The 15,423-nt window shown below is 40.5% G+C and overlaps 1 protein-coding gene across 2 annotated transcripts in view; it reads right to left on the bottom strand.

The window, feature by feature from the left end:
• Positions 1-14,957, bottom strand: part of TLL1 (tolloid like 1) — a 226,633-nt gene extending 211,676 nt beyond the window's left edge. For both annotated transcript variants that reach the window (XM_028848870.2, XM_015139468.3), the window contains exon 1: positions 14,298-14,957. Coding sequence is in view for 1 of the 2 variants with exons in the window: in XM_015139468.3 (XP_014994954.2) it covers positions 14,298-14,466 (169 nt within the window). In the remaining variant the exon portion in view is untranslated. The remainder of the gene's footprint in view (positions 1-14,297) is intronic.
• Positions 14,958-15,423: the final 466 nt, after the last annotated feature.

Genomic DNA, 15,423 nt, shown 5'->3' with positions numbered 1-15,423 from the left:
TAAAAACATAGGGACTATAACGGAAGAAATAAAACCACATGTTTATTTGCAGATAATCTCATTACCTGTATGAAGAATATATATATAAATTATTAAAACGCACAAGACTGTTAATGTTGGATAAAAGGTAAAAATATAAAAAATCAAACACATTTCTACACAATAGCAACAAATGGTCTTAACAATAATTTTTAAAGCTACATTATATCATCAAAAAATAAAAATATATGAATAAATCTACATCAAAAGCATGCACAAATTACAGATAAAAGTATTAAATATTAAACAGTATTTAAGGAGGCCTAAACAAATACAGATATATACCATGTTAATGGATTAGAAGGTTCAATATTATAAAAATAATTCTCTTTAAAATAACCCATACATTCAATGCCATGGCAATCAAAATGTAAATGTTGAGACTTGACAAGTTGATTTCAAAGTTAATATGGCATCACAAAGTCCAAATTTAACCAATATACGCCTGAACAACAACAACATGAGGGGACCTGTAATACCAAATAAAGGATTATATGCAAGTCAAAGGGTTCTCAAAACCAAATTCAATTGCTTTACAAAACACAAACTTGTTTTTTTATTGTTTTATACTTTGTTCATCTGTATCACTGTCTACCCAGTCACTAAAGTATGAAACCAAAAAGTCATCTTTGACTCTTCCTTTTCTTTTCTTTTACTTTCTTGACCTTCATCCCAAGGTCATCCAGCTGGTCACTTGTCTCTTACCTCCAATCCCTCTTTTCTGTGGCTACTGACATGGTGCAAATGCAAGCACTCATCCAGTGCTTGCCTGTACTTGTACTATAATCTAACAAGCCTCCCTCCTCCCACTTTCTCATTACTTCTTCCACCAACTACACCAGCTCACTCTTTACCTCCTAACATCTCTTTACAACATATGACTATAATCAAGCCAATGATCTGCTTTAAATGTTCAGTAAGTTCACTTCTCACCGCCAATAGGATCAAGGTCACAACCCAGGCTTTAAAGATCCTTTACACTATCTTTCAGAATCATTTTTTGCCAAAGCATTAACCCTTACACATCCTTTGCTCTGTCCACATTAGACCATTTGCCACTCCCTATATTTTCATAAAATTGAAGAACTTTCAGAGCTTCAGCTTTTATCTTAGTTATTTGACTCTAAAGTTTTGCCCCATCTTTTCTCCAGGAAGAAAATTACAGGACTTCAAGATCCAGCTCAAATGTCACCTTCCCTGAGACGCATAATTAATGCATTCCCTCCTCTGTGCTACCATAGAACAATCAGCCCTCCATATCCACAGATTCAACCAACTACAGATGGAAAATATTCAAAAATAAATAAATAAATGCAATGGTTAAAAAATATGAATTTTTAAAATACAGTATTATTATTCCCATAGCATTTATATTGTATTAAGTGTTACATGGAATCTAGGGGCGATTTCAAGTATATGAGAGGATTGAGTGGTTTATATTCAAATACTATGCCATTTTATATATGGGACTAGAGCATTCTCAGATTTTTGCTATCTGCAGGGGTGCTGGAACTAATCCCCCATGAATACCAAGGGAGATTGTACTTTGTTTACTGCATTTTTATCTTGATAGTTAAAGTATTTGTTACTTTTTTCTAGTAGATTTTTAAATCCTTTTAGGAAGAGAGCACATCTTATTTGTGTACCCCCCAAGCATATTCCTGAAACATACCATGTGCAAAATAGTGCTTTTCTTAATTTCAGTCTGTGCAGTGCATCATAGTTTACCAAGACCTTACACATGTAATCATTCCATGTTTCATAGACTAGGGATCACTATCCCCACATTACAAATGTGTGAACGTAAGCTCTGAAGCATTATGTAGGTAGACCAAGATAATATATTTAAACAAAACAGCCAACACTTGCACCTAGGTCTCCTACAGAATATCCAGCGCTCTTCTAATTCAATTACACTACCTAGATTCATGTTATCGATTTCTATTGGGCTTCCTTCTTACTATTATAAAAGCCACAAAAGTGAAACTTGCTTTGGTGATGATTTGTTTGACAATTTAAACTCATCAAAAAAAATACGTAAAATGAGTTAACAAGAATAGTTCCTTACTAGACACTTTAAGAAAAACAGAGGTTTGTGGAGCTGAATTTTACGAAAATAAGTAACAATATCCAATTATGCCAAGTAGAATTATATTTTCAAGGATATATTCAAGTAATTAATTAATATAAGGATATATCTGTTAACATGTCATGTACTTGGTAAAATGCTTTCAGTCAGAACAATTTTCCTGCGGTTTCGTTGCCTGTAGTTCTTGTTCTCTCCATTATGAACACTGACCTCAAACTCGACAGAATAGGCTTCCCTCATCCCAATATACCAATCCATTTTTTCCTGTGAAAACAATCCGAATGAACAACCTTCAATTCTGATGGTAATGTGACACTAACATGTTCTGATACATATGTAAGATACCTGCTATTCTCACACACCTTGATACTCTTTAGTAGTTTTTTGGGGGGAAGTAATGAGGTAGGAAGAGGGAGGGAAATTTAGGCATAGATTGCTTTCAGGGTTAATTCTGGCAGACAAGTCATGAAATTGCATGGCCTACTTCAGGGCCTACGGTGGCTGCCATGATATGAACAAAACTGTCAGAAACCTGAGGGTTTATCAAGAGTGACCCCTGGAGAGATGTGAACAACTTCCCCTTCCTCTCGGTGTACAGCATTAAGCCCCCAGCACTGCAATTTCTTGGTACCACTTGAGAGGAGCTCTTGCTTCCAATGTCAGAGACACCAGGATTCAGACTGCTTTAGGCCTTGAACAGCCTTAGAGACTTCCAAACCTCAGAGGCTGAGGCCCAGTAAAACCAAGGGATGTCCTGAGGGCAACACAAATACAGCTACAGAACCAGTACTGGAATTTACATTTCTTGACTACCAGTCTAGTTTGTTTCCAGTTTTCATACCACTACCCAGATAAGATTATTTTTTAAAAAGCAAAATTTACATTTACTTTTCAAAATCACAGTAGAACAGGAGAAATAAAAAGAGTAAACATTCACTTCATTCATTTTACTGTTTATTTTGGCTTCTACTGACCTATAAATGTAGAAAAAGTGAACCCGGTAACTTCAAATGTATTTAAGATTAAGGATATAGTGTGAAGAACAGAATTGTGCTCTGCCAAATAATGTGGGAGAACATGAGAAACAAGTTGACATTTATTTATTTTATTTTATTTTATTTTATTTTATTTTATTTTATTTTATTATTTTTTTTTTGAGACAGAGTCTCACTCTGTCACCATGACTGGAGTGCAGTGGTATAATCTCGGTTCACTGCAACCTTCACCTCCCAGGTTAAAGCAATTCTCCTGTATCAGCCTCCAGAGTAGCTGGGATTACAGACACTCGCCACTGCACCTGGCTAAATTTTATACTTTTAGCAGAGACGGGGTTTCATCATGTTGGCCAGGCTGGTCTCGAACTCTTGGCCTCAGGTGATCCACCTGCCTCGGCCTCCCAAAGTGTTGGGATTACAGGCATGAGCCATCGCACCCGGCCACAAATTGAAATTTTAAAATCAAGTTGTGTGATTTTAAAACCAAGCTGCTTACACAGACTACTTCCAAATATCTGCATAAGTAATTATTGGTTACACTCATACTAGTCCTCTGTCAAATAACAAAGCCTACAAAGTACTTACTTAAAAGTTGCAGTGCTCTCCACAAAGCATTACATTGATATTATATTAATCTTCATTTATCTTGAGTAAAGAAAAATCCAGCAAAAATGTGTAAGAATACATATTCAGATTATCATAATTTATAACAGTATCTATTTTCTAATGCTAAATTAAAATAACTTTAGCATGCAATTGTGTTATTAATACATAAACAACTATTTATACGTGAGTAATCATCCACCTGCAAATGGCAATGTGAAGACTGTACTCGGTGAGGCACACTTCTGTAAACCCCAAGGATAAATCTGTTTCCTTCATAAGAATGTTGAAAAACTGTTTAATGAATTAATGAATATTTGTAGTTTAGAGCCATGTGCTCAAACTTAGCTCTGTGTAAACATAGATTGTGAATATCTAAGCTCTTCAAATTGATCCAGATGGCAAACACAATCTGAACCAGAAATTACCGAAAGACTATATATATAGCCAAGATTCTATTCACACTTCAGTCAACGTAAATTGAAAATTGTCAATATATTTTGAGTGTATTAGGCATATGAGCAAATAGCCAAGAGAACAACATCTGAAAAATCTTTCTATTGGGTGCCTCTGGTATCTTTTCAAACAAGGTCTACTTGGGGGATTTATCTTCTCAGTTGAAAAGTTCAGAGGACTTGAGATATGAAAGTGTTTTAACACATGGGAAGAAACAAAGACCTTTATCCCACAAATGGTTTCATAAAGATCATCTCTCCACAAATGGGCAGTTGTGATTAAAAATCCTCCACATCTTACACATTTATACTACTGTGAATAAAATAATACAGTGTTTGTTATGTTCCAGAAAAATTGATATGTACTTTACAATTACTTAATTGTTATAACAACATCATGAGAATTATAATATCACCTTTATTTTATAGCTCAGAAAACAGAAATGTAATGGGGTTAAATAACTTGCCGAAAGCCACACATGGTTATTATGTGGGGGGTTTAGTATTGGAACTCATGGCCCTGTCACTCCAAAGCCCACATTTTTAATAGATTATTTTTCTGTCCCCTTGAAACCTGAAAAAAATAATTTTTAAACCAAATCCAACCTGCAAAAAAGTACCCATATAAAAAAAGAAAGAAAATGAAAGGCAGATCTCGGCAGCCCATTGAGTCCAGAGTTTTGAATTCAAAATCTGATTCTATCACTGGGAGATATAAACCAAGTTACCTTAAAACACTCAGCTAAAAGTGCCATTCAATACCAGAATAAGATTTAATATAGGACACTCGTTTTTGAAGCATACAGTTTTGTGTATGAAGCCCCATGCTATTTCTGAGTTCCATTGTATACACCAGAGATCTGTTCTTACTATAACTATTTTCATCGTGGAACAAACTGGAAGTATATCCTATAATCAATATCTTCTTTCTGTGCGTTAACTCTTGGTCACTAGTTCATCTGTTCTTACTGTACTATTTTCATCCTTGAACCTGTATCTTCTTTCTGTGTGTTAACTCTTGGTCATCAGTTCACCCAGCAAACTGCTCACAAATATCTTTCTAAATAGAAACATACAGCAACTTGGAAGGCTGGGGCAGGCGGATCACTTGAGGTCGGGAGTTCGAGACCAGCCTGACCAATATGGAGAAACCCCATCTCTACTGAAAATATAAAACTAGCCGGGCTTGGCGGTGCCTGCCTGTAATCCCAGCTTCTCGGGAGGCTGAGGCAGGAGAATCCCTTGAACCCGGGAGGCAGAGGTTGCAGTGAGCCGAGATCACACCACTGCACTCCAACCTGGGCAACAAGGGCAAAACCCATCTCAAACAAAAAAAAAAGAAACATAAAGCAACACAGAGGCCCTGATTTAGGTCATTATTTCCTTTACCCGTTCCAGCTACCAAAACCCAATTATTCTGACCCCGGTGACTGCCTGCCAGCTACACTGCATTCAGGTTTAGTGATATACTATTTCTTCTCTTGGGACTAAAGAATATACATATATAAAAGAAAATTTTCCCCTAGGTCTTAGGTAGAAAAGAAGGAGGCAAGAAAAAAATGAGAAGCCTGTTTTACCAGATTTTGTTCTACCACTTGTTAGGAAACAAGTACAAGCAGGAATTCTTCATCCTAGAAAATATGATAATTTGCTAAATAATAATATGTTTTCTTCAAAAAACCTATAATACCCGTATAGTAAATATTACATATGGTATACATTTTGAATTTGCCAGACTTCCTCCTCTTAGGAAACCAGGCCAGAGTTCCAAGAAGTTTATTTGATCCTATTATCTCTAAAAGTTTTCAAGCATTTGACCTTAGGCTTTTAGACAAGTTAGGATTGAATAAAGTGAAGTTATTTAAGTAACTTCACACAGCATATTTGTTTTCTCAAAAGCATTCACACATCATTTACATACATAGTGTACACTGTAAACCACTTTCCTGAATTTTTTTCAACTGCATTTGAAAGGATGTTCTTGCACTCTGTATGGGCCCATAATCATGAATTCAATGAATACTCAGCAAATTTAGAGTGTGAAACAACACACTACCACACAAAATGTCAGAGCCTGTGCCAGCAACAGGGCACTCGCGACTGAATTCTACCCACATCCAACCCAGCCCCTGTCTTAATGGACATGGAAGGCCTGCTTTCACAATGCATATACTTGAGGCTACACACAGCATTGTCTCCCCTACACTATTCACCCTCAAACATGTCTCTAATCCTGTTAAAATGAGTCATTTGCATTTTTGTTTGTTTCATCCATAAGTAGGTGTTTCATTCGTAACTTCTCACGCTAAGAGAACGCTCTCGAGAGGGAGGAGGCCATGCACTACACTCCATGTGATTATAAAGTTCTGGTCTTACTCTGACAATACAGTACGTGGCTTATAAAAACGCAAGAACACTAAAAGCAAGATGCATTCTCAACAAAGAAATCACAATGGATGGATGTCCACCACCATGTACACTGACAGTCTCACTACATTTGTGCTGGCTGCAGAGCCAAGTGTGAGACATTTGAAAAAGGAAAGTCATCAGAAATATAGAAACTCGAGTTCAAGCCCTCACCACTTGTCCGTTTTCCTCATGTATCCAGAAGGAGCAATAATGTTAATTGATGGGAATACGGTGAAGACAGGAGACTAGATTTTTTAATGCAAAAATGTAAACTATGTTATGATGACGTGAGCCATGAAGATACTTCCTAGATATGCGGGGTACTTGAGATAGGTGAGGACTCCTTCCCTTCTTTAATATTCTCCATTTGGTGTTTCTGAATTATTCATGGTGTTCCTCCCTGGGATATTTGAAAGGTTTTAACTTCCATGCAATGAGGCATATACTTAATTATCTTTAATCTGAATATGAAAAACAAAATACCATAAGCCCCAACTGTTAGGTATTTGTGCTCTGAAAAGAATAGGGCAGAAGAACAAAGTTCCATCTTTTCTGAATGGTCAGTCAACTGAGCTAATGCCAAGGTGGTTTCCAACACTTTACAATAAACTGAGATTATTCCAATAAACTCTTCAAATACACTCAGAGCCAAAGAAGATTGCTCAGAAGACACTTACAGCAGCAAGCGGTCCAGGAGCTACCGAGGTGACTGTGTGGTACACAATCCATGTGCTGACAGTTTAACACAGATGAGAAATGTAAGTAATGAGGGAACTATTCCACCCTCTACCCCTCCAACTCTGCCTCACCCATCACACAAATTAAATGTCATCATTGGAAAGCTCAACAACGCAGAATATTTAAAACGCTGAGCGTAAATATATGCCTTTTATCTCCACCTCTATAGCAACTCCCCTGACTTGTAAAATGGTACAGTGCGTTAAAAACTGTTGAAGTCTTTTTTAAACACTGAGTTGAATGTTTCGAGTAGCATACCAATACATAAAACTAGATTTGAGTTGGGAAAAAATAATATATTTAGAGCACTTCTGACCCATTTAATGTATGGTTTCAACTTTTTAGAATTATCATTCAAGGAAGTTCTTTTAAAAAATGTAGTGGATAGCAATTTTTTAAGCTTAAACTCTAAATGTAAGTTGCAGGAGAAGAGTTGAGTAAGATAAACACCACCTTGCTTCACTTTCTGGATTTCAGTTAACACCTAATTTAGTAGACTTCTTAATACAAAATATATAGTTGAGCTCTTTAGAATAGCTTGACAGGATTAGCACACATTCTATAAAGAGCTGACAAAACTAGCAGTCCATTAGCCAGTCCACAATATCTCCAAGTCCAATAGTCAGCATTCCATTTTTAGGGCTCACAATGGCAAGAATGAAATAAATAAGCAAGGGATTCCCTCCTCCTGCTTTCTGGAAAAGAACACAGTCTATGTCATTCATTCCATAGCTTTGAGGTTATATATATTTTTAAGTTTTCCTCCCCAAGTGTTAGTATTCAATAGATAACTAAAGACAAAAACCACGAAAGCCATATTGCTAAATCATTCTGCCATATCCAGGGTTGGGGAGAGGACTCTGCACTCCTCAATTTAGGAAGGATAAGTCCACAATTAATTCCAGATCCTGGAATATGAAAGAACTGTAAGAGGTTTCCAAACTCCCCTCATCCTGAGGATGAGGAAATCCTACATCCTCAGGAACCTTGCCAGGCCCCTGAGTCCTGGCCTAAGTCTGAGCTCAAGATGCTGCAGGGGGGAGTTCTCACAGTTCAGGGGAGCAACATGGCTCCCCCACCCCCACCACTTCCCTAGACACCAGATGGTCTCAGCAGGATGTGCAATGCCTCATTTTAAATGGATTATTTGCCTCTGTCTTCTCTAAGTGTTCTTAGAAAAGCTTAAGGAGGGTCCTAGTTTTACATACTTTAAGCAGATGGGTCTAAGGCACTATTAGAATAAATAATATTCTAAAATGAATGATGGCAAATTATCTGCACTTGATACTACCTACCTGAGTTCCAGAAGAATCGCTTTTCTATAAGCGATCACGTCAAGACCTTAATGATTGAAAGGTGTGAAGGATGATTAAGGTGACTAATAACCATAAGAAGGTTTGTAAAGAATATGGTTTTAACTATTGGCAAGTAAGTCTCAATTTCACATGAGAGAAAAATGCTAAGATGTTCAAAAATAGGATTCCTGCATACACAATAGAGGAAGACAATATGGTTTCTGAAGGAGGAACCATACATGGCTTATACTAGGCTTTCATAGAAAAGGAAACTGTCAGTCGGGTGCTCACGCCTGTAATGCCAGCACATTGAGAGGTTGAGGCGGGTGAATCACTTGGTTCAGGAGTTCAAGACCAGGCTAGGCAACATGGTGAAACCCTGTCTCTGCAAAAAAAAATAAATAAATAAAATACAAACAATAAAATTAGCTGGGCATGGTGGCATGCACCTGTAGTCCCAGCTGCTACGGAGGCTGAGGTAGGAGGATTGCTTGAGCCTAGTAGGTCGAGGCTGTGAGCCAAGATCGTGCCACTGCACTCCAGCCTGGTGACAGAGTGAGATCCTCTCTCAGAAAGAAGAAGAAGAAGAAGACGAAGAAGAAGAAGAAGAAGAAGAGGAAGAGGAAGAGGAAGAGGAAGAAGAAGAAGAAGAAGGAGGAGGAGGAGGAGGAGGAGGAGGAGGAGGAGGAGGAGGAGAAGAAGAAGAAAAAGGAAGCCATCATCAGGGTAAGAGGGAAAGCTGTGGAATTATATGTTAACTTTTCCATATGAACTGTTTCACCTTGATCTAACAAGGCCTACATTGAGTCAAGTAGGGTTGACTGGGCACCTACTTGAAATAAGAATTCTATGCATTATTACACCAACTAGCTAAGAGAAGGGGTTCCACTTAGGTTTTGAATTTGTGAATGAAACTATCCAGAAGCAAAACGTGGGACGATCTCAGGAGACTATGTAAACAAACAAAAAGGATGGAAAAGAAGAGCTTTTGACCTCGCTCAGTCTGAGGGAATATATTTAAGAAAAAAAAAATCTATCTTTTTCATACCTAATAACAGTAACTGCCATTGTGGACCAAATATGGATGTAGGCCCTCAAGACAAAGACTAAGGAATTACTGTTGACAAAAGAGGAGCAGAATTCAAATGTACAGAATATAATGCCTTATCCATCCCTTTTGCAAACAGCGTATTTTGGCCACTTCTGAGTTGGCACGCAAGGCAAGAAGAGAAAAAAAAAAATCAAGATCTGAGGAATGAAAATTAAAACAGAAGAAACTGATTAGGTGAGGCAGCTCTATGAAACACATTTGTAAATGAGAGTGCAGCAGTCTAGAGGGGCACCGACTAAGAAATAAATGTTTGGACATCTAAAACTACGATGGAATAAAGATATGGAATAGGACATCTAATTCGAAAATGGCCAGTTCAGCTGGAAAGTACAACACTGAGGGCCAAAAGAACGAGGCAATGTAACCTAGAAATTATAAACTGAGGAAAATTATCACAAGGCCTAGCATACTAGGACGCTGGAGCACCGACTATAAAGAAAAGCAAAAAGAGTTTTCTAAAACACCAAAAGCCTATTTCTATATAGACAGGCTTGCAGATGCTCCTCTACAGGCAAATTTCACCTTGCAAGGCACTGACCTTTAATCATGCTTGGGGTTTTTTGTTTTTTTCCAAAATTAGGAGTCATTTACTCAGGAGCTTCTAGGTAGAAAATCTTTTGTCAAGGTGTTCACAAATGTCTACAGAGAGTAAGGATATCATTCTGCATACACATCTTACTCCACCAATTCTATATGCCTCTACCCAAGATTCAAAACATTAATTTCTTCAATTTCTCCTATTAGATATTCTATTTGCAGTTGCCCGAGCTTTCCTAATATTCTCTTAAATATACATAAAAAAAAAGATGGAAAGGAAGAAAGAAGAAGGGGAAGAAGGGGAGGGAGGAAAAAAGCAAGGAATGGAAGGGAGGGAAGAAGAGAAGGAGAGAAGAGAAGGAAGGGTATGTGCTAATACACAGTTACTTCATCAGGTATCTGCTTTTCCATGTAATCTGTACACATACTTGGCAGAAGATTAATTTACAAACTAAATTTGCCCAGGCTCTTCACAGATATTAATACTCAGATTAACACTTATTTCTATAGTACGACAATGAAACAGGACACCTCAGTCTCTACTCTGGAATGAGCGCCTGCAGCATCAGCTTCCCAATGTCCCTTGGGACTTTCCTGACCTAGAGAGTAAGAGCAATGTGATTACATATTCAGGTGATTGTGTACTGCACTGATGAAAGACAGCCAGACATTCTTTTGAATTATCTGTATCTTTGTGTATATCTACTCATATAGAGAAATAAAATACCTATATTTTATCCTAATGGATTTGGCTACATAAATATATCCGCAGTTGTGTGGGTATATTTACCTACTATCACTTATACCTATAATGTCTTTCTGAGTAAAAATTCTATCAAATTAAGACAAGGATTCCTTTCTACCCTATAGTTTCATGAACTTGAAATCAGAGTTCTGATAGGTAAACAAATTGCATTCTATTTCACAAATGTGTTGAGGATAGTACAATTTTTAAAGTTGTAATTGAGAAGCAAATCTCATTGGGTAACACACATTTGATCTTGTTTAGAAAAGAAGTTTGTAAATGGCAGTATCAACCAGTCTATAGATATCAAGAAGGTATTCAGAACATATTAAATTCCTAACAGCAGTAATCCATTCCTGTGATAAACATTAAAAACCAGTTCTGATTTCTGTCCTCAAGGATTTGAGTTTCGAAAATCTGAAGCTATGTTCCTCACTTCACCTATATCAGATATGCAAGTAATCGCATCTCTGTTAGTCTGGATTCCTGGTAAACCTGGACTAATTCCTATTATCTTCTCAATGAAAGCCTCCAAAAGGCCCACAATGAATGTAGTGTAATTGTCAGATACAGCCAGACTTTGCAGCCAGGAAACTTGGAATCGAGTTCTGAGTAATCCTAACAAAGACATGTAACCTCATTGGGTCTCTGTTTTCCTACGTGTAAAATGGGAAGAGTAACAAACTCTACCATATTGAGCTGTTGTGAACACCAGCACTCAAAAGTGCTTTAAAACCACAAAGCCATGGTTGTCGTTGTGATACCAAGCCACTGTGTATTTTAAGGAATATGAAGACCCTGTTAGAGAAGCTCAGACAGGCCCCTTTATTTCATGGGCCATGCTCTCCAATCTGTTATTTGGAAAGGGCAGATCAAAGGTGCCCCAAGTGACTGGAAAGTACCTTCTCTTTTGCTTTTGCATGGCTGTCTTTCACAGAGCTGTCCCCATCTTCCTTATCTCAGTGACTTTTTTTTTTCTTTTTTTTTTCTTTTTTTTTTGACTCTTGCTTGGGATTTCAATGTATTATTTCATTTTTTTTCCTGTTATTGGAACTTTGATTTGACTTTCCCAGTGCTAGAAAGGAGGCACTAAAATTTTGCCCGTCTTTAGCCAAGACGGTAAATTGAAGCCTAAATTCAAAAGCAGGGTGGTAATTTTAAAAGGGACTCATATTCTGTGCATACTTCTTAGCCCTCCACTTAAGCCATTCTTATTTCTCTCTCATTACACACACACATGCATGCGTGTGAACACACACACAGGTGTGTACTGGTATGCCTCTTCTCAAAAACAGAGAAGAAATAAGATTAGGGTAATAATCCACTCAACGTTGGTTTTGTTGTTGCTTTACTTTCAGCAGCTTTATTCAAAAATAAACCAGCATCAAAGGGGAAACAAAAAGTAAATGCTATTAAAGTTTTTGTTTTGTTTTGTTTTGTTTTTACCTAGATGTTTATTTGCTAAAGAAACTAAACATTAATGTCTGAGGTGTGTTTCAATACACATGGTGCAAATACTTATCTGCTTGAATCTTTCACACAACAAGGTATCAAAGTAGATGTTTTCCTACACAATCTGTTGAAATAATGTACTTCATCTCTACCCTACCATAAACAAGAAAACGCACAATTTTCAGCAAGTTACAACATTATTCAAAAGAAATTTCTTAGCAAAAAGTACATTTAAGGAGTTGCAGAGAGCAGATTCTGAATGCCCAGCCACTGGTCACCCACCACAGCAATCAGCATCTCCTTGTCCAAACCATCCGGGATGGCCCAAGAAACTTTCAGTGGGAAAATAGATACAGTTATTAAAAGTGACAGCAGGAAACTTATCAGCAAAACCGAATTAAATCAGAATTCTGAGTTCCAGCCTGACAGGCTCCTGCTAAGCTACTCTGAGTTTTGAATAAGTATCTGCACTTAAGGGTGCACCGAGAAAGACATGATAATGTGAACAGAACACACATACCCTTTTTGTCAGAACAATGTGTCATCAAAGGTAAAAATTAACTAGGGAATTTCCAGCATTGTTCTTCATTGTGTACACCTCTCCTTCCTCCAGGCCCAAGAGAGGATGAATAATGCTTATCTGGTTATGGAAGGGAAGAAAACCCAGTCACCGAGCACGGAATCTGGAGAACCCCAGGTATACTTGACTTTGTCCACTCCCTTCCTCTACGCTTCGCTAAAGCCCACACCTCTTGGGATGGAACCCAACGTGCCTTCCGCTTACAAACCGCTCCACTAGGTTAGCCCCAACCACCGTGCAACCTTTACGAAGTTATTCGTGCGTCCACACTGAGCGCGGATCACCTCAGCCACAGCCCAATACAGCAAGGAACCAGGAGTTCACGGAGCCCGGACAGGAGCCTCCGCCAGTGCTGGGCGCCCCCAGGCGCTGCGCTCACGTGGTAGCGGCCCCGGGCACGTGCGTCTCCGACCTTAGGCGGCGAGAGGGAAGCGCCGCCCCGCGCGCGAGAGAGGCTGGCAGCGGCGCCAGAGGCGTAGAAGGGAGGGGAAGGACCTGGGACATTCAGGGACCCTGCGAGGCGAGAAGCTGAGCTTCAGGCAGTGCTGGTCCGACTGCATTTCCCTGGGGTGTCAGCAGGAAGGAAGACACAAGTTTGAATGGGGTAGCAACTTAAAAACATTTTTTTTCAGTTTATTTTAAATGGGCAAATGCATCAGAATCCCGTCTAGAAGTGAGTTATTCCGAGATTGTCACAATCCCCTTCTAGCCTGGAATCCACACTTGAAATTTCTGGTAAAAGAGGGAGCCAAGGTGTCTGGAGGTAGCAATGCCATCCTCCAGTATCTTTTGGGGAACCCTGCCCACTCGGCCTCGAACGAGCGCTGGGAAACCGCGCCCTGGTGGGGGGCGGGGGGAAGAAGGCGGTGTCCCTTCCAGATGCATAAAGCCCGCTGAGTGTTGGAATTTAAAACCTACAGCAGCCAGCTATATTTACGACTTGTTTCATTTCGGTGGGGGAGGAGAGAGGGATCAGAAACTCCAGGACGTTATTCCCAAACTGGGAGATGGGAGCTTGGCAGCGGATCCCACTAGCATAGAACTCTGGGGCCGCAGCGGCTGCCACTCGCGGGTGGGGAAGGGAAGAGAAAGGAGGGGGAGAGAAGGAGGGGCGGCGGAGGGGCTGACGCGGGAGGGAAGGAAACAGGTGAGCTCCCACCGCCACCCATCGGAAACCCAGCGCAGCGGCCCCCGGCGCGCCACCGTCCCAACCTGGAGAGCCACTGTCCCAACCTGGAGAGCCACTTACCGGCTTTACACGGGTCCTTGTAATCTATAATCTCTGTTTTATCCTCTTCGTTCCCATCAAAAGTGTAATCATAATCGAGGCCAGCGCAGACCCATAGCTCCCCGTAGAAAACAATCCCCGAGGCCACCAGCCACACGAGCATCCTCAGGGAAAGCTTTTCCAACCCCATCCTCCTCCCCCGGAGGAAAAGGAGGGGACGGGACCCGGAGGTTAGGCAGCCGCGGTCCGCGCTGATGTGCGGGGCTAGGGGCACCGGTGCTCTTCTCCCCACCGGGAGGCTCCTCGGCGGGACCGCGGTGCTCAGGTGTCCGGAGACATGTGGATGCCGCCGGGACGGTAGAGAGGGCAAGCACTGCCTGTTACCCCCAGTCGCAGGGAGAAGTTGGCTAGGGGCCCGCGGGTGGGCGGAGGGCAGGTAAGGAACTCGGCATTCGGAGGCGGGGAGGGCGCAGGCAAACTCGGCTCTGGCGGCGCGGGCGCTCGTAGCCTGCCAGATCGTTCTTCTGGCTGCCGAACTTCCCGCGGCCGCGGCTCGGCCAGCGGCGCCCCGCGGGTTCAGCTGCCACCAGTGCTCGGGCTCCCGCGCCGCGTCCCCGCTGCTGCCAGGACTCCGCGGCCGAGCGCGAGCCGCCGCCGCCTGAGCCCAAAGCCTCCGCCGCCGCTCCGAGAAGATGAATCCGGTCTGCACATCAGCACATCTGAATTGAAAGGGGAGACCGAGGAAGGGGGTGGGGGCCAGGCATTTCTACGCCGCGAGACCTTAAAAGCCTGCAGAAGCCAGCAAAGCAACTGACTGCAAGAGAGCAAAAGTGTGAGGATTTGGGGATGCACTGTTTGCCTTCCCCCCGCCAGCCTGTCTTTTTACCCTCTTCCTAACTTGAAAAAAAAAAATATTCGCACCATCTAACCCAATCACTTGCATCCTGCTTACTTATTCATACAATCAGGGTCAGGATCCGGGCCACAGCCTCCTCTCTTGACTTCTTTTGATAGCCTTAGACAAACAAACAGACAGGAGCGCGCTGACAATTCCATTTATATTTTACCAAAGATAAAAATGAATATATTATGTATCTGAGTCGGTAAACAACAATTAATAGATGATGTACGTGTCAGTTGAAAGTGC

Source organism: Macaca mulatta, chromosome 5 (genome assembly GCF_049350105.2).
Source record: "Macaca mulatta isolate MMU2019108-1 chromosome 5, T2T-MMU8v2.0, whole genome shotgun sequence".
In the NCBI taxonomy this organism is placed as follows: Eukaryota; Metazoa; Chordata; class Mammalia; order Primates; family Cercopithecidae; genus Macaca; species Macaca mulatta.
The sequence above is the reverse complement of the archived record's forward strand: the minus strand, read 5'-3'. Positions and strand labels throughout refer to the sequence as shown.